General features: G+C 38.9%; 1 protein-coding gene across 5 annotated transcripts in view; it reads right to left on the bottom strand.

Moving 5' to 3' along the window:
• The window catches only part of fmnl3 (formin-like 3), a 51,422-nt gene extending 32,699 nt beyond the window's left edge, over nt 1–18,723 (bottom strand). For all 5 annotated transcript variants that reach the window (XR_005992532.1, XM_041798473.1, XM_041798472.1 and 2 more), the window contains exon 1: nt 18,153–18,723. Coding sequence is in view for 4 of the 5 variants with exons in the window: in XM_041798473.1 (XP_041654407.1) it covers nt 18,153–18,266 (114 nt within the window). In the remaining variant the exon portion in view is untranslated. The remainder of the gene's footprint in view (nt 1–18,152) is intronic.
• Nucleotides 18,724–19,537: the final 814 nt, after the last annotated feature.

The following is a 19,537-nucleotide window of genomic DNA, read 5'->3' as shown; positions in this document are numbered from 1 at the left end:
CCACTCTTAAATACTATTTATTTCAACTGCCTTGGACATAATATTCCAAATGCCTCTTTTCCTTTTTAAGCTGATGATACAGTTTTCTATTGCTGTGCACCTACGACTGCACAAGCTTTGGGAAATCTTCAGCATGCCTTTGATTTAGTTCAACCTCAGTTTTGTCAGCTGCAACATGTCTTAATGCAGATAGAACTAAACTCATTCTTTAGAGCACAAAAAGACACATTGTCCAAGAAAACTCTTACTAAAGACAATCAAGAAACTGAGTTGGTGTCTTCTTTTAAATATTGAGGGTTCTTACTCGATGAAAACTTATCTTTCAAGAAGCACATTGAGTATGTTGCTATGTTTGCTGAGATTTACTACAGAAACAAGTCCTTTTTCTCCTTCTATGAGAGACTAGTATAGTCCCCTTTTTGCCCGTCCTTGATATGGTGATGTATTGGACATGAACGTCTCTGCTCAGAATCATCATATTTTGGACAATCATGGAGCGCTTAGATTTATCGCTAATTGTGGATTTCTTACCATTGTAATTGATACTCTAAAGTCAGCTGGACTTCTTTAAAGTACAGGTCATCTTGGATATTGGTACTCCTTTATTTATTAAGCCATTCAAGGCAAAATTCCAGACTACTCTTCCTCTCGCTTAATCATCTTGTAGGATGGATTGCACAACTGCTGTTTGACTTTTTGCAGTTTCCGAAAGTTCAAACTGAGTTAGGAAAGAAGGCTTTAAGGTTTTCCGCCCCTTTTGCTTGGGACAATCTGCAGACTGATTGTAAACTGCAAAACTTGGTGACTGAATGTTTTAAAATCTCTAGTAAAAACTCCTGAATCTAAATGTTTGTTTTAATTGACTTGTTAACATCTACTTTGAAGTGTATGAGATCAAGTGTCGGTTGTTGAGACTGTGTTTGCCGCCGTTCCTGGTCAGAAAGAAAGTGAAAGAAAAAGGTTCTTAAAAAGCCTCTGTTCAAGGGACATATGGGCACAACAGCTTTTTAACTGGTACCCAGGGACAGAAAGTAACAAATTACATTTACTAAAGATAACATAATTGAGTAGTGTTTTTGGGTAGTGTTTTCTAAGTACATTTTGAAATCAGCACTTTTTCTTCTATTTAAGTGAGTTTTGACCAGAATAATAGTTCTTTACTTGAGTTCATTACTCTTGTACTTTTCCCACTTCTGTTAACTACATAGTAGCACAGAGAGAATGATTCCACATCTTGAAAACAGCTGTTGTGCTCAATAAAAAGTTGTGTTGATATCTCAGGGTTAAAAATTTCAGCGTTGATTTTAACTCCCAAAGTGAAAGTTTAACTCCATTCTGAGCGAAATGGTCTTCAGTATTGGAGTTATTTGACAGTGTTGATCCACCAGTATTAGTTCAATTCTGTAAAGAGCCAACTGATCCAAACTTTGTCCATTTTGAATCTGCGGGGATGTGTAGCTGCATTCCTTATCATGCTCTCGTGCAGAGTGTTTAGTTGGGTTTAATATGGCTTTCTTTTTGTTTGGATGTTGCCCATTGTACTGTGATCCCTGCTGGAGTTCCTCTGCTCACGTTTCTGGTAGATTGTCGTTGTTTTTGAAGACGGATACATTTGCACCATGAGTGAAGCTATTCACTGAGTTAAACTTCCTGCATAGTGAATCAGTATGAATTACCTTGCTATGAAATTGACTCCCTGCTTTCAACAGTAGCTGCAGCTCTGTCTTATAGTACAATATTAAACACTCTCTAAAATGTAATTTAATGTAATGTGGACCAATAAAGAAACTTTTAAAGTGTTAAACTCTGTATGAGTTTAATGAATACTGTCATTTTTTTCTCTGCCTTTAACTTTATTATAGGGGTGTGACTTCTAGAGGTGTGACATCTCCTGAGTATCTACGCAGTACTTAAAGTAAACTTAAATGAAATACTTTTTACATTTACTTGAGTAGATTTATAGTATAGTAACTGTACTTCTACTTAAGTACAATAATCATGTACTTTTTAATCATGTACTCCACATTTGATCTTGTTGAGTTTTGATCTCTTTATCTGTATAGCATCACTTTCTTATGCATAAATCTCAATAAAAATTAAGTCTCTCAAGAATGTGTTAAAAGTTAGTCTATAGATCAATTTCAATGATAAATTATTGAATTTGTTTGTAAATTGAGTTCTGGATAAAAGAAGAAATTCAAAGATGTAAAAATAGTTTTTGAGAGGCAATCTCAACTATTGAATTGGCAATGGATAGACCCAAGAATTAAAAGCCTACCAATACAGATCAATCGGGTAATCTCAAAGGGGAATAAAAGAAAAAACTGTCATAACATTATAAAAGTTTAAACTAGAACTTCTGCCTGGTGCTTGTACTCCTCCACAAGGTACACAGTAGCCACTAGCCAGACAGTAAAAGTACAGTTGTGGGTCAAGAAGAAGGGCTGTGGTGTTTTATGTGGTGGTGTGGTTCATAAAAATGTTACAGGCAAAGACTGACCATGAGGCCCAATGGCCTTGACCTATGACCTCTAATCTAATCAGTTGATCCCTAAGTCATAGTGAATGTTTGTGCAAAGTTTGAAGGAAATCCCGAAAAGCATTCTTAGAAATTACAATCACAAGCAAGGGAAGAACATGAGGCCCAATATCTCTGAACTTTGGTCTATAACCTCCAAAACCTATCCATGTCATCCTTAAGTCACAGTAAAAATCTGTGCAAAGTTTGAAGACAATCTCTTTATAAGAATGTCCTGGAAAGCAAGTAATTAACATCATATCCATGCCCTTTGACCTATGACCTTCAAAATGTAATCCTTAAGCCAGGATGAACAATTTAGCAAAGTTTGAGGGAATCTTTTAAAGTGTTTTATTTTCCTGGTGTCACATTATAGACCATATTGACAGATGGAAGGATAACCCAAAAACGAAATGTCTCTGGCCTCAGTTATTGCTGGTGCAGAGGATTAAAAATAGAAGAAGAAATTGTATAAACAAACAAAGGAAGAAGACGCACAAGGTAGGTCAAGCATTAGGACGTGAGAGGATGTTGTGGAAGAGATTTAAGCGCCAGTGTAACACAGGCCAAAAGAGAGGCCATAAACTCTAAAAACAGAGAGAAACCCGAGCTTTCACAGAGAAAGATAAAGGTTTCTTGAGACTCAACAGTTAAAGGGGTTGAGGGGGTCGGATTTCTGGTTAAGGAGGCATGAAGAGTCCAGGACAGTCATCAGGGACTCAGCAGAGCGCTCAAGTCACGCACAGACCCCCACAATGGAGGGGGGGCCTTCAGAGTCCAGGGTCAGTGCAGACTTCAGAGTCAACAGGGCAACTTCATCAGCCTCTAAAACGGACAGCTTCCTAATCTGAGCTGATTTACAACCAGCCTTGAGTTGAGAGTTTGACCTGAGAGTCCGGTCAGTGGCTTACAGAGAGACAAATGGAAAAACTGACAGGATGCTTCCCGCTCTGTCTTTCTCACAGCTTCACACTTTCCATAAGGATAAGGTAGAGGAGCAACATACTCCGGACTGGATTACACTGCATGTGTGAGCTCTTTGTAAAGGATGCTGTAGGTACAAAATGTGCCCTTAGTATGCAGCAACTTTATCTGACTTTGATGTATTTCCTACTAGAGCTGGACGATTATGGCAAAAATAATAATCATAATTATTTTGACTGATATTGAAATCACGATCAATAAACACGATTATTCATTGATTTAAAAACTTGAATATTTATTGAACCACAACTTAAAAGAACAATGAAACATAAATTAGTAACATGTAAAATAATAATAGTATATTAAATAATAGCAATAAATAAATTTAAATACCCAATCTACATGCACTCCTGTAAAACTTGTAAAATTTGCAACATGCAAATTGTCCTACCATGTCCTACCCTTCTTCTCAACCAAAGTCTGCCGTTCTGTCATGTTTTAAGTGCTCGCTCCTCGTATTATTGATCCACATACGTCACACGCTTGCTGCAGCTGGGCACGCAACACAGGTGCATTCATGGTGCTTTTACAGTGTAGGAATATGCATACACGCCACGCCGTGTGGCACATTAATCATTTTGTTTTGATTATAATGTTTTATGATCGTGAGAAGCAAAAATTGAAATCATGATCAAATTTCGACTGATTGTCCAGCCCTATTTCTACGACTGCAAGAGGATTTAAAGATGAATATTTGATCAATATTTACTCTGTATTTAATTGCAGATATCCCTGATTGATAAAAGGCAGGAATTTGTGTAAAAACAATTGAATTTCTTTATGTATGTGCAGCATCACTGTTTAGTTAACATGAATCTCCAGTGGTGTATAAGCCATATAAACCTTGAGTAGTTTTATGCATGGCAGAAAAATAGACAAGTATAACCTAATTTGAGATTGTAACACCATACAAGTGGCCAACAAACCAATCGCATTCACTCTGATCTCTCTTTTATGCTCCATCGGTGGGCTGGAAATGCAGCGTCTGTGTTTTTTATCTACTTTGATTTGGTTTACACAGGCTAGACTTGGTTGTCATCGGCTCAGAGGGAAATGAGTGGGTGGCTGAAAGAGCTCAGGAGGTTGGAGAGAGCCTGTGGCAGTTCAGACACTATAGAGGCCCAGACAGCCCTCTTTACCCCCAACAAGTCTGAGTGTCTGCTCATCAGGGTGGGGTACAGAGAGAGAGGGAGGGAGGGACCTTCAGTACAGCTAAACCGACAGCTGTCCTGCCAACATCAGCAGCAATGCAGTCATAACATGAATACATGACACAACCGGGTGTTTTTTTTGATCAAGAGGAGCATATTTCTCACACCACTGAAATTTCAGGTGTGAATATGGGTCTTATTTTTTTGTCAAACCTAAATATTTCAGATCATCAAACAAATTTGAATATTAGAAAAAGATAACCTGAGTAAGTACAACATGCCATTTTAAATGATGATTTCATTTATTGAAGGAAAAAGCCATCCGAACCCACCTGGCCCTGTGCGAAAAACTGGTTGTGCCTCCCTTGGCAGCAACAACTGTGAGCAAGTGTTTGCAATAACTGATGAGTCTTTCACATCAGTGTGGAGGAATTTTGGCCCACCCCTCTTTGCCAAATTGTTTCAATTCATCCACACTAGAGGGTTTTTGAGCATGAACGGTCTGTTTAAAGTCAGGCCACAAGGCCTCAACGGATTTAAGTCCGGACCTTGCCTTGACCACTCAAAAACAAAAACCAAAACAAAGATTGAACCTAGTTACATCAGTCATCAGGATATTTTTCCAAAAGTCTTTGGGATCATCAAATGTTTTTTGGCGAGTGTGAGACAAGCCTTTGTGTTCTTTTTGGTCAGCAGTGGTTTTCATCTTGGAACTCTCCCATGGATGCCATTTTTGCCCAGTCTCTTTGTTATTGTTGAACCATGAACACCAACCATAACTAAATCAAGTGAAGCCTGCAGGTCTTTAGATGTTGTTCTGTTCTTTTTTGACCTCCTGGATGAGCTGTCAGTGCACTCTTGGAGTTATTTTGGAAGGCTGGCCTCTCCTAGGAAGGTTCACTACTGTTCAAACTTTTCTCCATTTGTGGATAATGGCTCTCACTGTGGTTTGCTGGAACCTTAGAAGCGGCTATGTAACCCTTTTAAGATTGATGGACAATGACTATGTTTCTCCCCTGTTGTTGAATTTCTTGAGATTATGGCATGATGTGTTGCTTTTTGAGATCTAGCCTACTTCAATTTGTCAGACAGGTTCTATTTAAGTGATATCTGGATTCATCAGGTCTGGGAGTAGCACACCGGGCCAAGTGGGTCCTATTATGAGTGAAATCATCATTTAAAAACTGCATTTTGTATTTACTTTTTCATCTTTGTCTAATATTTAACATCATATGCTTAAACCACCTCCTGGTGGTGGGGTCCTTGGTCTCTGCCGCTGATATTTGGGGGATTTCTGCTCCAGAGCAGGTCAAGCCCTATACTTAGTACTTAAGCTCTATATGACAAAGGAACACATTTCTGAACATACCACGCTGATCTGGTAACAAAAGAAAATATCAAACCAGCCAATGAAGGAGAAGATAAGACCTGAAGCTACTTAATGAAGGGTCTGAAGAGGGTGGACAAAGCCAGGCCACTGATCCTTATCAGAAAGTAGAGGCAAGGAGGGGGCAAAGAAAACAATGAATATGGGAGCTGACATTACTGTGTTTTCCTTCAGCACAGACACGGACTGAAACCAAAAAGGTAAAAGGTGACACACTGTTTGTTTTGCATCAGATGGCTGGATTTAGTTCAAGATAGATATGTTCCTGAAAAAAGGCATTCAAATAAGCATCTAAAGTTGCATAAGAAAAAGGAGGGACAGGAATACAGCACGATGAAAATATCATGTCTACATAAAGTGCATGACGACAACATGAGGTGGGGCTCATTTAGCCAGATGACATCAGTCAAGGTTAGCACCAGTGTGAATCAGACTCACTGAATGACACTATCTACACTCATTTCACCAGCTTTCATTAAGGACCATCACAGATTTTGTTTGGATTTCCTCTTTTCCTCCATGTTGAAACACAATGAGAGGAGACAGGATGAGAGGTCCGGCTGTTGTCGTCACGAGGCTGCAGGGACTTCCTGAACTCTTCAGGAAATTAAAAACTAGCCTGAGTAACGTAAGGACTGTATCACAGCAGCTATGTGTAAAATGAGCCTGTTTTTGAACAACAGTGATTGAGTTTTAGGTGTTTTTTTTTCACAGCTCCCAGGTAAACCTCCTTGGATTAAAAGCGACGGAGCAGAGTGTGAGAAAACACTGCCCCCTTTTCTCCGAGCAGATACCCGATCAGCCTATCACTCTTTTGTTAGGTAACCTGAACCAAGCAATCACAACAAAGACACTGGAGGACCAGGAGGGCCAAGAGACAGATGCTGCACCAGCTAAAGATAGCGACTAAAGGTGTGGGGAACAGGGGAGAGCAGATAGCAGAGGGTAGAAGGTGTTTTTTTTTTTTTTTTTTTTTTTTACCAGGCGGAGAGGTACTACCAACCCTCCCTATCCTGGTTCATGTTTACAAAGCAAACATAATCACATCAAGTTAAGAGTGTGTTTATTGAGATATTAACATAACAGGTAAAGCAACTCATTCACATGTAAATAGGTCAAACTAAATTCCTACGGAGACTGAAAGCAAGTAGAAAGTAAAAACAGTGTAATACAACTGATCTATCACAGTTAAACCTCCTCTGAGGAACTTTCCCTTTTTGTTAGTTTCAGCACCATCTCTGGCAAAAGCAGCACCTCTTATCACTTTGCTGATTTGTCCTGTTCAAGTATAAGTTAAGTTTCTTCAGGAGTCTCACTCTTGATTCCTTTAATACCAATATATATTACTCTGGAAAACTTTGTCATGGGAAATATGTAAAAAGACTGATTTGGTGTATAAAAATGTAACCCTTTTTATGGAGCATATACTTTGTGTAAAAGGCAAATGGCCACAGAAATTGAGTTAGCTTATATGCACTCTGTTTGTTTTTAAAGTACAGTTAAATATGAACTATGTTATCACAGGGACATAAACAAAGATTTTATATTGCTTTAGACTTCTGTTCTCTGCCTTGCTACGGTATTTCTTTGCCAGCCTAAAAGCCCTTTGAAGCCTTCTCTTCTTCAAAGAACTCAAATCTTCTGCTGTGACCTCTGTAACTGTTGAGAGAAAACTTTCCCTTCTACAACACGAGACCAAATAGACATTTCTTGGTTTGCCCAAACAACAGGAAGTTGATGAAATGCTATGTTTCACTTGATAAATCAAGAAGCATGTCCCAGAACCCATTTGCTAATCTGTTTGTTTACATGATGACATAACTGTGATCAAGTTGGTGATAGCTGGGCTCAATCTAGAGACCATTATTATCACTGTGTTCTTTGAGCCAAAGTTACAGTTTTTAGTTTGGGATAAAAATGAAAGCATTTTCCTCCTGAAGCCTGATGTTCTTGAAACTTCAAAAGGAAAAGCTGTTTACATGAGCCTATAGCGGAAGTTGTTTTGCTCTAACACAACGGTGAAATCAATCTATTCCCACATGACAACTCTTTTGTCTAATGTCTTTGTCTTTTTAAACATATTATATCAAGGAAGTATGAATACAAACAAAGACATGAGAGACATAAGAACAAAGTTATAAATAAATACTACAAACTGATCATGAATCAGAGGCATTTGTTCAATCCGGCGCATCGAACATCCTGTTTGTTCTCCTTTGTGCGTCCGTACATGGGCCCAGGGAAGCCCCAGCTAACAGGAGATACACACAGGGAATGTCAGGAATGCAGGTACATGAATGCCTCAATAATTCATGCCGGCCAGGCCTTTTGACACACTGCCCAGTTAAAAAGAGGAAGGTCAGCCAGAGAGAGAGGGGCAACAAATCTGAGCCTGAGCTGTGTCAAAAGGGACAAAGTTAAAATCCACTGGGCTTTCCAAAGACTTGTAAGACTGTGTCTGAGTAAGGAAGATGAGATAATAACGAAATAAAGAACAAAACCAAAACCAAGAGTCAAGTTATAAGAATTCAAATAAGATCCACTAAATTACTGATACATCTTCAAAAGTTCCCCTTTTGTCTACTGATATGACTTCATTCAAATGTGTCACTGTAAAAAAGGTAGAAGTAAAAGTCCTTAGAAATAAAAAACAGAACAAAAAGAGACTGTTTTTTGTCAAAGGAGGAAAGCCTGAAAATAATGAAAACATCATGTCAACAGTAAAGTAACATACGCCAAAATCCTCTTACTCTTTTACTGGGCTTAGAGCAGTTCTTCTTAGTGTCAATATTAAAAAAAAAGAGTGAAGCAGCACAAAAGGCACAAGGGGGATGAGGCCCCCTTTCTAAAACAACACTGACTGACAGACTCCCCATTGTACTGAGGAGGAAACTACTTCTCCAAACCTACAGCCTCGGTGCAGCTGCATTAAGAGGAGCTGCATGCAAACCCCCACTGACACGCACAAACACACACTAACACATGCACATATCAAAAAACACTAGCATATGCATATATATGGCAAACACATGAGCTTCCTTTGAAAAGATGAACAAATCCAGATCCACAGACATTTCAGGGATGTGAACAAACTGCTAATGTCTGAGGATGTTTCTGAGGATTGAGAACAACAAATGAAACATTAGCACTTTAGCATCGCTGTTATTCTGTGTGGCGTTGAATTTTTCATTAGCAGTTATAGCCTACTTGTTTTCTAGAACATTATGCCTCCATAATGTCTATATTCTTAATATAAAGCAGGCAGTAGCAGGTTAGCAAAACACAAAGAATGAGTCAGGGGAGCTAACTAGCCTGGTCATCTCCTTTGTCAAACCACAACCACATTTTACACTTTAATTTTGTATTCAACAAATAAAAAAATTCATTTTAAGAGGAAAACTTTCAACAAACCTAGACGAGTAAGCTATTTATGCTAGGCTAAGCTAACTGGCTGCTGGCTGTAGATACATTAGCCGAGAAAAAAGACGGCTTAAGCTCATCGACTGTCGTCTCCTCAGTTCAACCAAAACTTGTCATTTTTACACTCAAACTTTGTATTCTAAACAAGACACTTGTCTCAATTCATGCACTGCTTTTTAACACTAATAGGGAGTGGCGACAGCTTAACTGCCAATGTTTTCTTCTACTACTTTTTTACAGCAAGTTATGTCAGGGTATATGAAGGAATCTTGAAGTTAATTTTAATTCCTTTTTAAGAGTTTTTCAAGACCTTCTCAAAAATTTTTAATACCTCACCGCCACTTCAAGCTGTAACCATTTACATCAGTGATATTTTTAACTTAACAGTTTTAGTTTGTGATAAAGACTATACTACCACTATGATACAACAAAATTCAAATCGGCTGGGATAGTAAGTCTTTGTGCTTCTGAATTTCCACCCGCCTGCCCGCCCGCTCGCTCTGACGCTCTCAGAGACAATTTACGAATGCATACACAATAGCCTAGTTTTTCATGTACCTGTTCATCTTTGTTTTTTGATAAAAATGAATAAATTCACACACTTTTATGATGTTTTTGGGACTCAAACTCTTGGACAGCTAATTCAGAAAAAATACTTTCAAAATGTAAGACTTCATAAAGTTGTGATAAGGCTTTTTAATACTTTTTAAGGGTCTTAATTTTCCCAAAATTGATTCATCACCTTTTAATACATTTCAAGATCCTGCGGATACCCTGTATGTGTAGATGTTAGGTGATTTCAATTACAATTTGATAGCTATTTTCACTCACTATTAGATTCATGCAACTAGAATTCTATGCTAACATTATTCTCATAAAGAAAATGAACTTATTTTGTCCCAAATGTCCTTTTCTTGAAATGTCATTGCTATTAACATGTTAGCTAGCACATTAGCATCCGCTAGCTAGCGTGCAAGCATGCTAATAGTATAACACCCATTATGTCAAAAATATGACGTTCATTGAGGGTGCAAAGTGTCCATTATTCCTCACTCAATTCTCTGACATTTTTGAGTCTGCCAGTTGCATACTGTATTTGACTCTCAGAGAGTGTGCACTTTGGCACTCAAAATGTTTAGTATTCAGTCCAGAGGTATGCAATTTGGGACACATGCTATTCATACTAAGCGGCTGCTTATTGTAGCCTCACATTTACCAAAAACACACAAGTGTCATCAATTTTCTTGTCTAAACAAGCAAATATTAATCCCTCTCATGCTTTCACGCTCATACAGCAGTAGCAAGTTAGCTTAACACAAGCTAATGACTGAAAACTGATGGAGCTAGCTAAGAAATTTCCCCTGAGTCCGTCTGACCACAACTTTCCATTAAAAAAATGTTTTATTGTATTCTAATGAAACTTAATCATTTGAAAACTCTTAATAGATTTGGTTAGCTAGTTTCCATTTTCAAAGCTATTTAGCATAAAAGGCTATATTAATTGGCTTAGGGCTTTAGCTTTTCAATCAGCATTAAGGAAGAGTTAAATCAATCTCTTTGCCAAATTCTCAACATAAAAACAAATTAGTCTGCCTTCAACATCATGACTTTTCTTCAATAAAACATTACGTAAATGTCATATCTTCTCTGTCACGTTTCTTTACTAGCCTACTGCAGAGAGAAAGGGAGAAGCATTAGGGCCATAAAGCCTGGCCCTTGTTGTAAAGTTGTACCCTGAGGGTGCAGAGGGCCAGGTGAGCAGCCTTGCACCCCCCCCCACCCCGCCTGCTGCTCTGCTCTACAACCAAGTTAACTGTGTGTACTCAACTCCCATAATCCCCCTCTTCCTGGGACATAGTGGTGGGTGGCTGGGCAAGATGCAGGCTACAAACTCTCTCGACTTTAGTGACATAGTAAGCATATTTTCCCTTTTTAGAAAGGAGTAATGGCGGTGATGATGTGTGTGAGAAAGGGAGTGGCAGACATACTAAGCACATGAATAAACAGCAGCCGTCACTAACACATAAAAATGATTTAGGTTCATGTCCAATAAATGCATTGCACAGCTTGGTTCCATTAGTTCCACTAGAGTGGCATCTATCAGACACTTCAGCTTTCTTTAGACTTCAGCCGTCAAGAAACAGTGATGTCAGACAAGGCAACGGAGTCCCATTGTCAGCATGTCTGATTTTACTACCACTGACTTCATTTCTTGAGAGAACAATCAAACCTCAAGAGAAAAGCCGCGACTGCAAATCGACGCATGATGCAAGTCCATGTCAGAGTTTAAATGATGAGAGGAGCAGAGCAGACTCAGAAAAAAAAGGTTTAAGATGGTTTCCAATACAATCAAATGGTGAAAAAAATCTCATGCAGCAGCCCTAATAGCTCTTAAATATGTGTGCGCTGTTTTAATATGTTGGTAAAGTCATTACAACTGAGAACAGTGGCAGACCGCCAGTTCAAAGAGAATTTTTCCTATTTGAGTTCTCCTGTGGCATCAGCCCAGACTACAGACCACAGGAATCCAGCAATGGATTGGTGCTCGGGCACTTTGAAAGAAGATCCTAGGCCAGACGTGCACCTTTAGAAAAAAAGCCCCACCATTTCCATATGGACAAAGTCATATGGAGAAAGTTATTTTGCCTGGTAGACCCACAGTGAGAGTAATTCGGGGAACTGGAGGTAGGAAATGGTGACTAGATGAGTGAATGAGAGGTTCAGCTTACAACTGAAGTCCACAAAGCCAAAGATAAGAAAAAGTAATGACAACGGGAGGGGAAAAGAGCCAGAATTATCAGGAGAAGGCTACCATAGTATAACTTTTTGGATATAATGTCTGTGTCTGCATCTATCTGTGAGGTCTACTATGTGATTATCATCCATACCAGCCTGCATTTCTTATTGTAAAGTGAGCCAGCCACAATCACTGTTAGCTACAATGTAGCTTCCCCTGTAAAAGGAGGAAAAGGAAAATGCCAGGCATCTGTTTCCAGCCACAAAAGACAGAGCTGAGGCTGTTTCTGAGGATGCTGGACAAAAGAGATGAGAGGGAGACAATGCCTTTAGCACATGCTGCTGGTTAGAACTGACCCAGGCATTTTATTAGCAGACCGCATGAAGCAGTCAAAGCCAACCCAGAGGGGGTTTCAGACCCTCCTCCACTCCTCTCAGCCATCTACAGTAGAGAAAGGTCCTGTTAAAGACATTAACCCTGGGATATTACTACAGAGGCAGAGGCTGCTGCACCCATGACATCATTATGGCTGCTGTCAGTCCAGAGGGACATCTGCTGTGTCTGAGAGAGGAGGGCAGTCCCAACATGTGGAAGCAGACACATCAGTTTACACCAGCATCAGCATGTCAGCATGGAGGAGGAAACACAGAGGCTCAGAGGAGGAAAACTCAACATTTTTTAATGGGACAGTTTGTGTAAACCACTAAATCAATAATGTTACCAAAAATAAATCTGCTCCAGTTACTTTTGCATTTATAGTAGAGGGGAAACTTGTCAGTTTTTAGACTAGTGTTGTATATACTTTGTATAAAGTAGCTATTTTTGAGGATACTTCCAGGCCAATAATGTCATGGAAAATATATTTATTTTCATGAAGCGAAGTGCCTCCAGTCCCATGCAATTTTTGTGATCCATAATATTTTCAACCAGCTCTACAACCAAGGCCAGACAACAGGTCCACAGCCTTGTCTTCCTTAGGAGCTCCAGCCACAAAGACAGAGGCTTTTCATGTCTCTTTATCTCACAACAAGGGATGAACAGGGTGGAGAGAGGAGCATTGTCTGATAAGAATGCTAAAATATACAAGCATGTTGTTCTTTCCCACAAAGTAAAGGAAATCTGGAGCTCCTATGGGGTATAGGGATGGGATGGGGTGGGGTTAGAGGGCTCGAACACTTCTCCCAGTTCAAAACCTGAAATGTTGAGTCTACTGCCTGTTGCATAGAAATCATGCGCTCTGCACGGCTGAGCATAATAATAGGGATTGACTTTTTGTTGCAAGCAAGTCAAACAAATGCCAACTGTACCAGTTTTATGAGCACGATGTATGATGACTTCTTTTACTTAATGGGAAATATGACAGCTACAAAGTAGTATCCATGGAAAAAAACTTGAATTCATCTTAAATCTTCCATGGAGTGAGTCACGAGCATAAAGGGGACCTAACTTGGACTGTCATAGTGGTCCTTATAGTGCAGCACAGTAGAGTATAATTGTCATAATAGCTCAGATTTAGCACAGCAGCCACCCAGCAGGTCTTAAATGGCCTCTCACTGTGCTAGTCTTTTCATAAGAGGGCTTTCTTCTGTAGCTGCTGATAGCACTGAAAAGTAAATAATGGTGTAATTCTAGAAAGATGAAGGCTTCATGAAGTGATGAAGAATGATGCTGTTGTGAGTAATGCCACAGAGATCCCACCTCTTTGCTGCTGATGCTGTAATTAAGGTATTAAACAGCTGAAAATCAGGACTGGGTGTGGTAGAGCTGAAATTCGGACTGAGGAAAAGAAAATAAGCACCTGTGAGAAACAAAAACTAAACAGGGAGTATAATATCTACTCTCAGAACCTTTCTGATTTTTGTGTTTTTGTTTGGATATGGGTGGAGCAAAGCAGAGAAGTCATAAGGCAATTTAAATACGGGTCCAGGGAATAATAGACTACTCCCTGATTAAAATGTTACTGTAAAGGCAGTGGCTTTTCAGGTAGTCTTTCTACCAGGATGCCATATTTAAAAGACCAAATGTGCATCTTCATTAGTTTTATCCTGACGATCTGTCCTTTAGTCCATTCCATTTCTGTTCTGTATGGCACAGGTTATTTTCTCCGAAATCTCCCTAAGATGAAATCTAATATCTCTGAAGCAAAATGCTATAGTTCTAAAATGTAGTCACTTACAATTTTCTTTAGGTTTTGATGGATCATACCAGTGCCTTATGAGCCTTATGTGTTCCTAATATCCAACTTTTGCCGCAAAGCAAGGCTAATAGTCTCACATTGTTTATGCTAAGTTAATATTACTAGAGTTACATCATCCCATCTTGCTCTAATGATGCTACCCAAAGTGCCAATTATCTGAGAATAACTGATCAGGAAAGAAAAAATACTTTTAAGGGTAGAGGTGTCCCCAGCTAAAGATTTGCATAGCCTAATCATATTAGTCATATTTTCTCATCAACTTTATGTAGAAACCACTGTCGGTTTTAATCTCCTTGTGTTTGCAACATTCCTCCAATGTTAAAATGTCAAATAAACATTATAAATCACAGGATTTCTTCAAAATATCATCAACTACTTTTATATACATGAAACAGTCAATGGGTAAAATTTACCCGTTATTAGAGTGCATTGATTTGCATTCATAATGCTGATTAAGAGCAAATATTTAATCACAGACAATGAACAGCTCATTAACCACAGAAAGAGACCTAGATCACAGTTGAATGATGATATATCACATCCAAAATTTCCTTGGGATTGATCACTTATTCCTGTGTGATCATGTTATTGATTCACAATAACAAATCTTTTTAACCTGCAGTATCCTAACCTTGCAAAGCAGATAGATATGCCCATTTCCATGTTTCTCACTGGCGAATCCATCTTGCAAAGCTCCTGTCTGAACTGTTTGGGCGCGATTAGAAAGTGACAGGACCAATCAGCGACGAGGGGCAGTACTTTTGGTGCTGTTGAGTCGTGACGTAAGCAAGCAGCAACAAGATGCCGGTGCAGATATAGCGGAAGATATTAGCATGGATGCTGCTAAAGCATCAGTTTTATCAGAAAATGACGACATTTCTTTGTTAAAATAAATGCTCTGTATGAGAGGTTTTCCAGATGGATGTGTGAAACAAATCCATCTAGCATGCCAGGTTAGCAGTATCCATGTTGAAGGTTGATCTATGACTCCTGATTAGGCAGTGCAACAATAGAGAGAATTATTTCCATGGCCATGTCTATTGTTTATCTGCTGGTGTGAAGTAAAACATAGGGAAAATAATGCTTTTTTTATGGGGTAATTTCACCCGCATGGTGATTCTAGGTATAAATGGCCATTTGTAAAATTTGGGAGATGCAAACAATTTTTAACAACACCAAGTGCTACACAACAAACTAGCGAATGACTGAAAGACTTTAAAATTTTACTATTAAGAAGTTAGACACAATTGAAGAACAGCCCCAGTAGGGCTGAACGGTTTGCAGAAATAATCTAATTGTGATTTTTTTCCACCAATACTGTGATTGTGATTTAATGTGGTTTTATTATTAGGTTCCTCAGGTTCACAAGCAATTAATCCATAGTAGCATGAATCTGAATATGACAGTGCAACAAGCTTTAAGCCATAAAGGGGGAGGCCAGGGTGGAGGAAGTAAAGCTTTCCCAGCAGCAGCAGCAGCATAGTGCATCAGCATTAATGCAAGCAGGGATTCATAATAAGTAAATCTTATTTAAAAACACTGCTTTGTTCTCGTTTTAACTAAGAAAAACATGCAAATAAAAACCAAAAAGGAGGACCATTCTAAAAAACATAACACCTGAAAGTTTGCATAATGTGCACAAAATTTGTACAGTAAACTGTTATTTTGATACATTTCAAACTAAATAAATATTGTACATTCTGTGATCCATGAATTGCAGCAGGCCATACTGTGATTTAATCTAATTTGCATTAATTGCCCAGCCCTAAGTCCCAGGTAAGTTTTACTTGATGGAAGGCAATTTCTAAATAGGCTTAATTTATGTTTATTAAGAAGACGATCAGCATTCCCATATATCTTGAGTGTAACGATTGTTGTTTCAAAATCAGGTGTTTGTCTGTGAGCTTGAGAGTGCACAAATCATCAACATTCAACTGTTGGGGTCAGCCCTACTTCAGTGGGGTTTTTAATTGATGAGTTAATGGGTAAAGGGTTTTAATTAATGATCTTGTAATTCTCAATTAATTTCTATAGTGGAGTCAAATTTTTGATTAATTTGGATTGATTAATCACGGGGGGGGGGGGATAATGGGATAATAAAATTATATTCTGGTATATGATGCTATCACATAACCAGCTAAAGTAGCTTTGTAACGTTGAATGGTACACAAGTAAAAATTGTCAGTGCCCGTAATTCTGTAATTTTAAGGATAAAATCCACAGATTAACACCATCCAAGATTGACTAGTAAGTAGTTTATCTGCCATCGCCTTCACTTCTCCTGTTTCAAAAGCTAGTAAGGTTGTTTTTATGGTATTTTTTGGTATAACATGCCTTTAATGATAGAGGAGGGCAGTGGACAGGTCAGAAACAAGAATGAGAGAGAAAGGGAGAGACATGCAGGAAAGGAGCCACACACCAGACTCGAACCCAAGCCGCCAGCATATATGAGGCTCACCTTAACCATCAGGCCATCAGTGCCCTTGTAAAAAAAGTATTGACGTCATTCAGAAGCATTTCCTTTCTGATTGTTTAGTTATCATAGTTTTAAAATTGACCAATCATCCAATCTTTCTCAAATTATAGATGTATGCAGTTAATTGCAATTAATTAATTACAAAGCCTATGGTTAATTCGATTATTTTTTAAATCAACTGACAGCACTAATGATCAATTTATTCATTTTGTAAATAGATTTGTAATCTGGCACCAGAGGACAGGAGGGAAAGGGTTAGTTTGGCATCTTCAAAGTACTGGTTTTCTCACTTAAATGTCCAAAACAAAAATTTTCTTGGTTTATGTCACATTAGTGAGAAAAGTGCCAAATTTCATGAGTCATTTTTGTTTTCAACGTGAAGTAGCCTATGTGGTGAAAAGATTGTCAACATAGTTGTTTTTATGCTGCGTTGAGTTTTCCAACCCCACAGATGACTAACTGAAGCATCCAACTTAAGTTTTCATAAAAAACACATACAAGAATAACCTTTTTTATTTGGAGAACTGCTCCACACTGTGAGTAAAAATGAAGAGATAAACGTGTAAAGTTCCTAGTGGTAATGGACAATTTTCAGAAATGCCCCCTTGACGTAGGCTGACAGATTCACTTGCCTGTGTTAAGAGTCGGTAAAAGTGGGTGTCGACTGTGTGCTCATTATTACAAAGCGCTCAGACAGCTCAACTCCAGCCTGATGTGGAGTGTGGAGGGAGGGGGGGGGCGCTCCGGGTGTGGGAGTTTTGGGGGAATTCAGAAAATGTTGTTTTCAGATGCTTTGCTTGTAGCGAGAAACTAAAAGTAAACTCAGACTGAGATTGTTTGGTATACCTTCAAGGATACACAGAAAAATGTCCTTCCTGCCTTTGATAACAATAAAAAGCCTCTCCCCTAACTCCCTCCATGCTGCGCTCAGAGCCACTTCAGCCAAACGCTGAGTTGTCTGACTTTAGAGGAGACAAAAGAACCGCAGGAGAGGGGGGCAGCAGGCAGAGAATGAGGGGCGGGACAGGACAGGTCGTTTCATTTAGTATATCAACATCTCATCATGGACGATAGTCTAAGCCCAGGGAAAACAAACTAGCAAACAAACATTATTCTTTAAGTTGTACTATTTTGACTGAGAAACAACACCATTCTCAGTTTAGTGGTTCCAATTAGAATTTTAAAACCAATGTGTATTGAAACTTTTTAAAATTAAGATTAAAGACAGATTAAATTTGGCCAAACTAGGATTCCATATAAAACTGAAGTCATCAGAACTTACCAAAACAATTGCAAACTTCTCCTCCAGCTCGGTGGGGTCAGGCATGGGCACCTTCAGAGGCATAATGTGATGCTTCATCTCCGACTGGCCGTCCACACTCTCTATATTACCCATTTTGCCCCTGATGTGCTATTTTCCTCTCCAGCAAACTTCGTAAATCCTTCAGCGTTTTCTTCAGAGATGATAATCCAGTCAAAAACTCTCAAAAGTATCCCAAATGTTTCATCAATGGATTAATCCAAACAGTCCACTTCTCAAAGCCGAGAAAAAACAACTGACAATGAAGTGGTCTCGTATTAATGTCCCAAAATGCCATTTACAATTACTAACAGGTTAGGTTTACAGTGTTTTCCACTGTAGTCTCCCTTCAACACTTACTTTCAAAAGAAACAATAAAAGAACAGCTGCTTTCTCCTCCAGAAAGTACTTTCTAGTGTGTTTGGCCAATCCATTACTTACGACACATTTCCTCTCACGACAGAAAACTTTGAAAAGCCGACTAACTGTTACTTTTAGTTGCTGCTCAACTTTCTTGGCCACGACGTGTTTCCATTCATTATTGTTGTGTGATCCTGATTAAGCTCTTTGCTGCTGCCTCCACTCAGAGGGCAGGTTTTCTTCTTTATTCCCGCCCCTGCTCCAGGACGGGGTGCTCCTATTGGATAGGGGACCTGTCAGTCACTTTATCTCTGTTGTCCTGCCCCTCACATCTGTAGGCAGTGTGCCCACATGTAGCTGGACGGAAGAGTGCAGATTTGTTAGCGCGTCATCGCCATCTGGTGGCAAGATATGAGTACATTTCATAAAAACTCCCAAATGGGTGTATTTTTTAGATATAGGCAGAGGTGAAAAGGAACCATTTTACATTTAATCAAATTACTGTAATTGAGTATTTTTTCATGTACTTGTACATTTTTAGCACATTTTGAAATCAGTACTTTACTTAACTTACCTAAGTACGTTTTAACCAGTGTAACTGTACTTTAACTTTAGTACAATTCTCTTGAGCTTTTTCCACCTCTGTTGACTACATAGTAGCACACCGAGAGAGACTGATTCCACATCAGATCCCCAGAAAGCTGTTGTGCACAGCCAAAACTAGAGTTTTTTAGGGTTTAAACATTTCAGAGTTGATTTTTACTCTCAAGTGTAATTTTAACTCCATTCTGAGTGAAATTGTCGTCAGTGTTGTGGTTATTTGAAAGTGTTGATCTACCATTGTTAGTTCAACTATGTAAAGAGCCAACTGATCTGAACTCTGCCCACTGTGATTTCAAATCTGGGGTGTGTGGGCAGAGTTTCCCATCATGGACTTGGGCAGAGTGTTTTTTAAATGTTTTAGTTTTGTTTGTTTCCTGGTGTACAGTGATCTCTGCTCTGCTCTC

Source organism: Cheilinus undulatus, linkage group 11 (genome assembly GCF_018320785.1).
Source record: "Cheilinus undulatus linkage group 11, ASM1832078v1, whole genome shotgun sequence".
In the NCBI taxonomy this organism is placed as follows: Eukaryota; Metazoa; Chordata; class Actinopteri; order Labriformes; family Labridae; genus Cheilinus; species Cheilinus undulatus.
The sequence above is the reverse complement of the archived record's forward strand: the minus strand, read 5'-3'. Positions and strand labels throughout refer to the sequence as shown.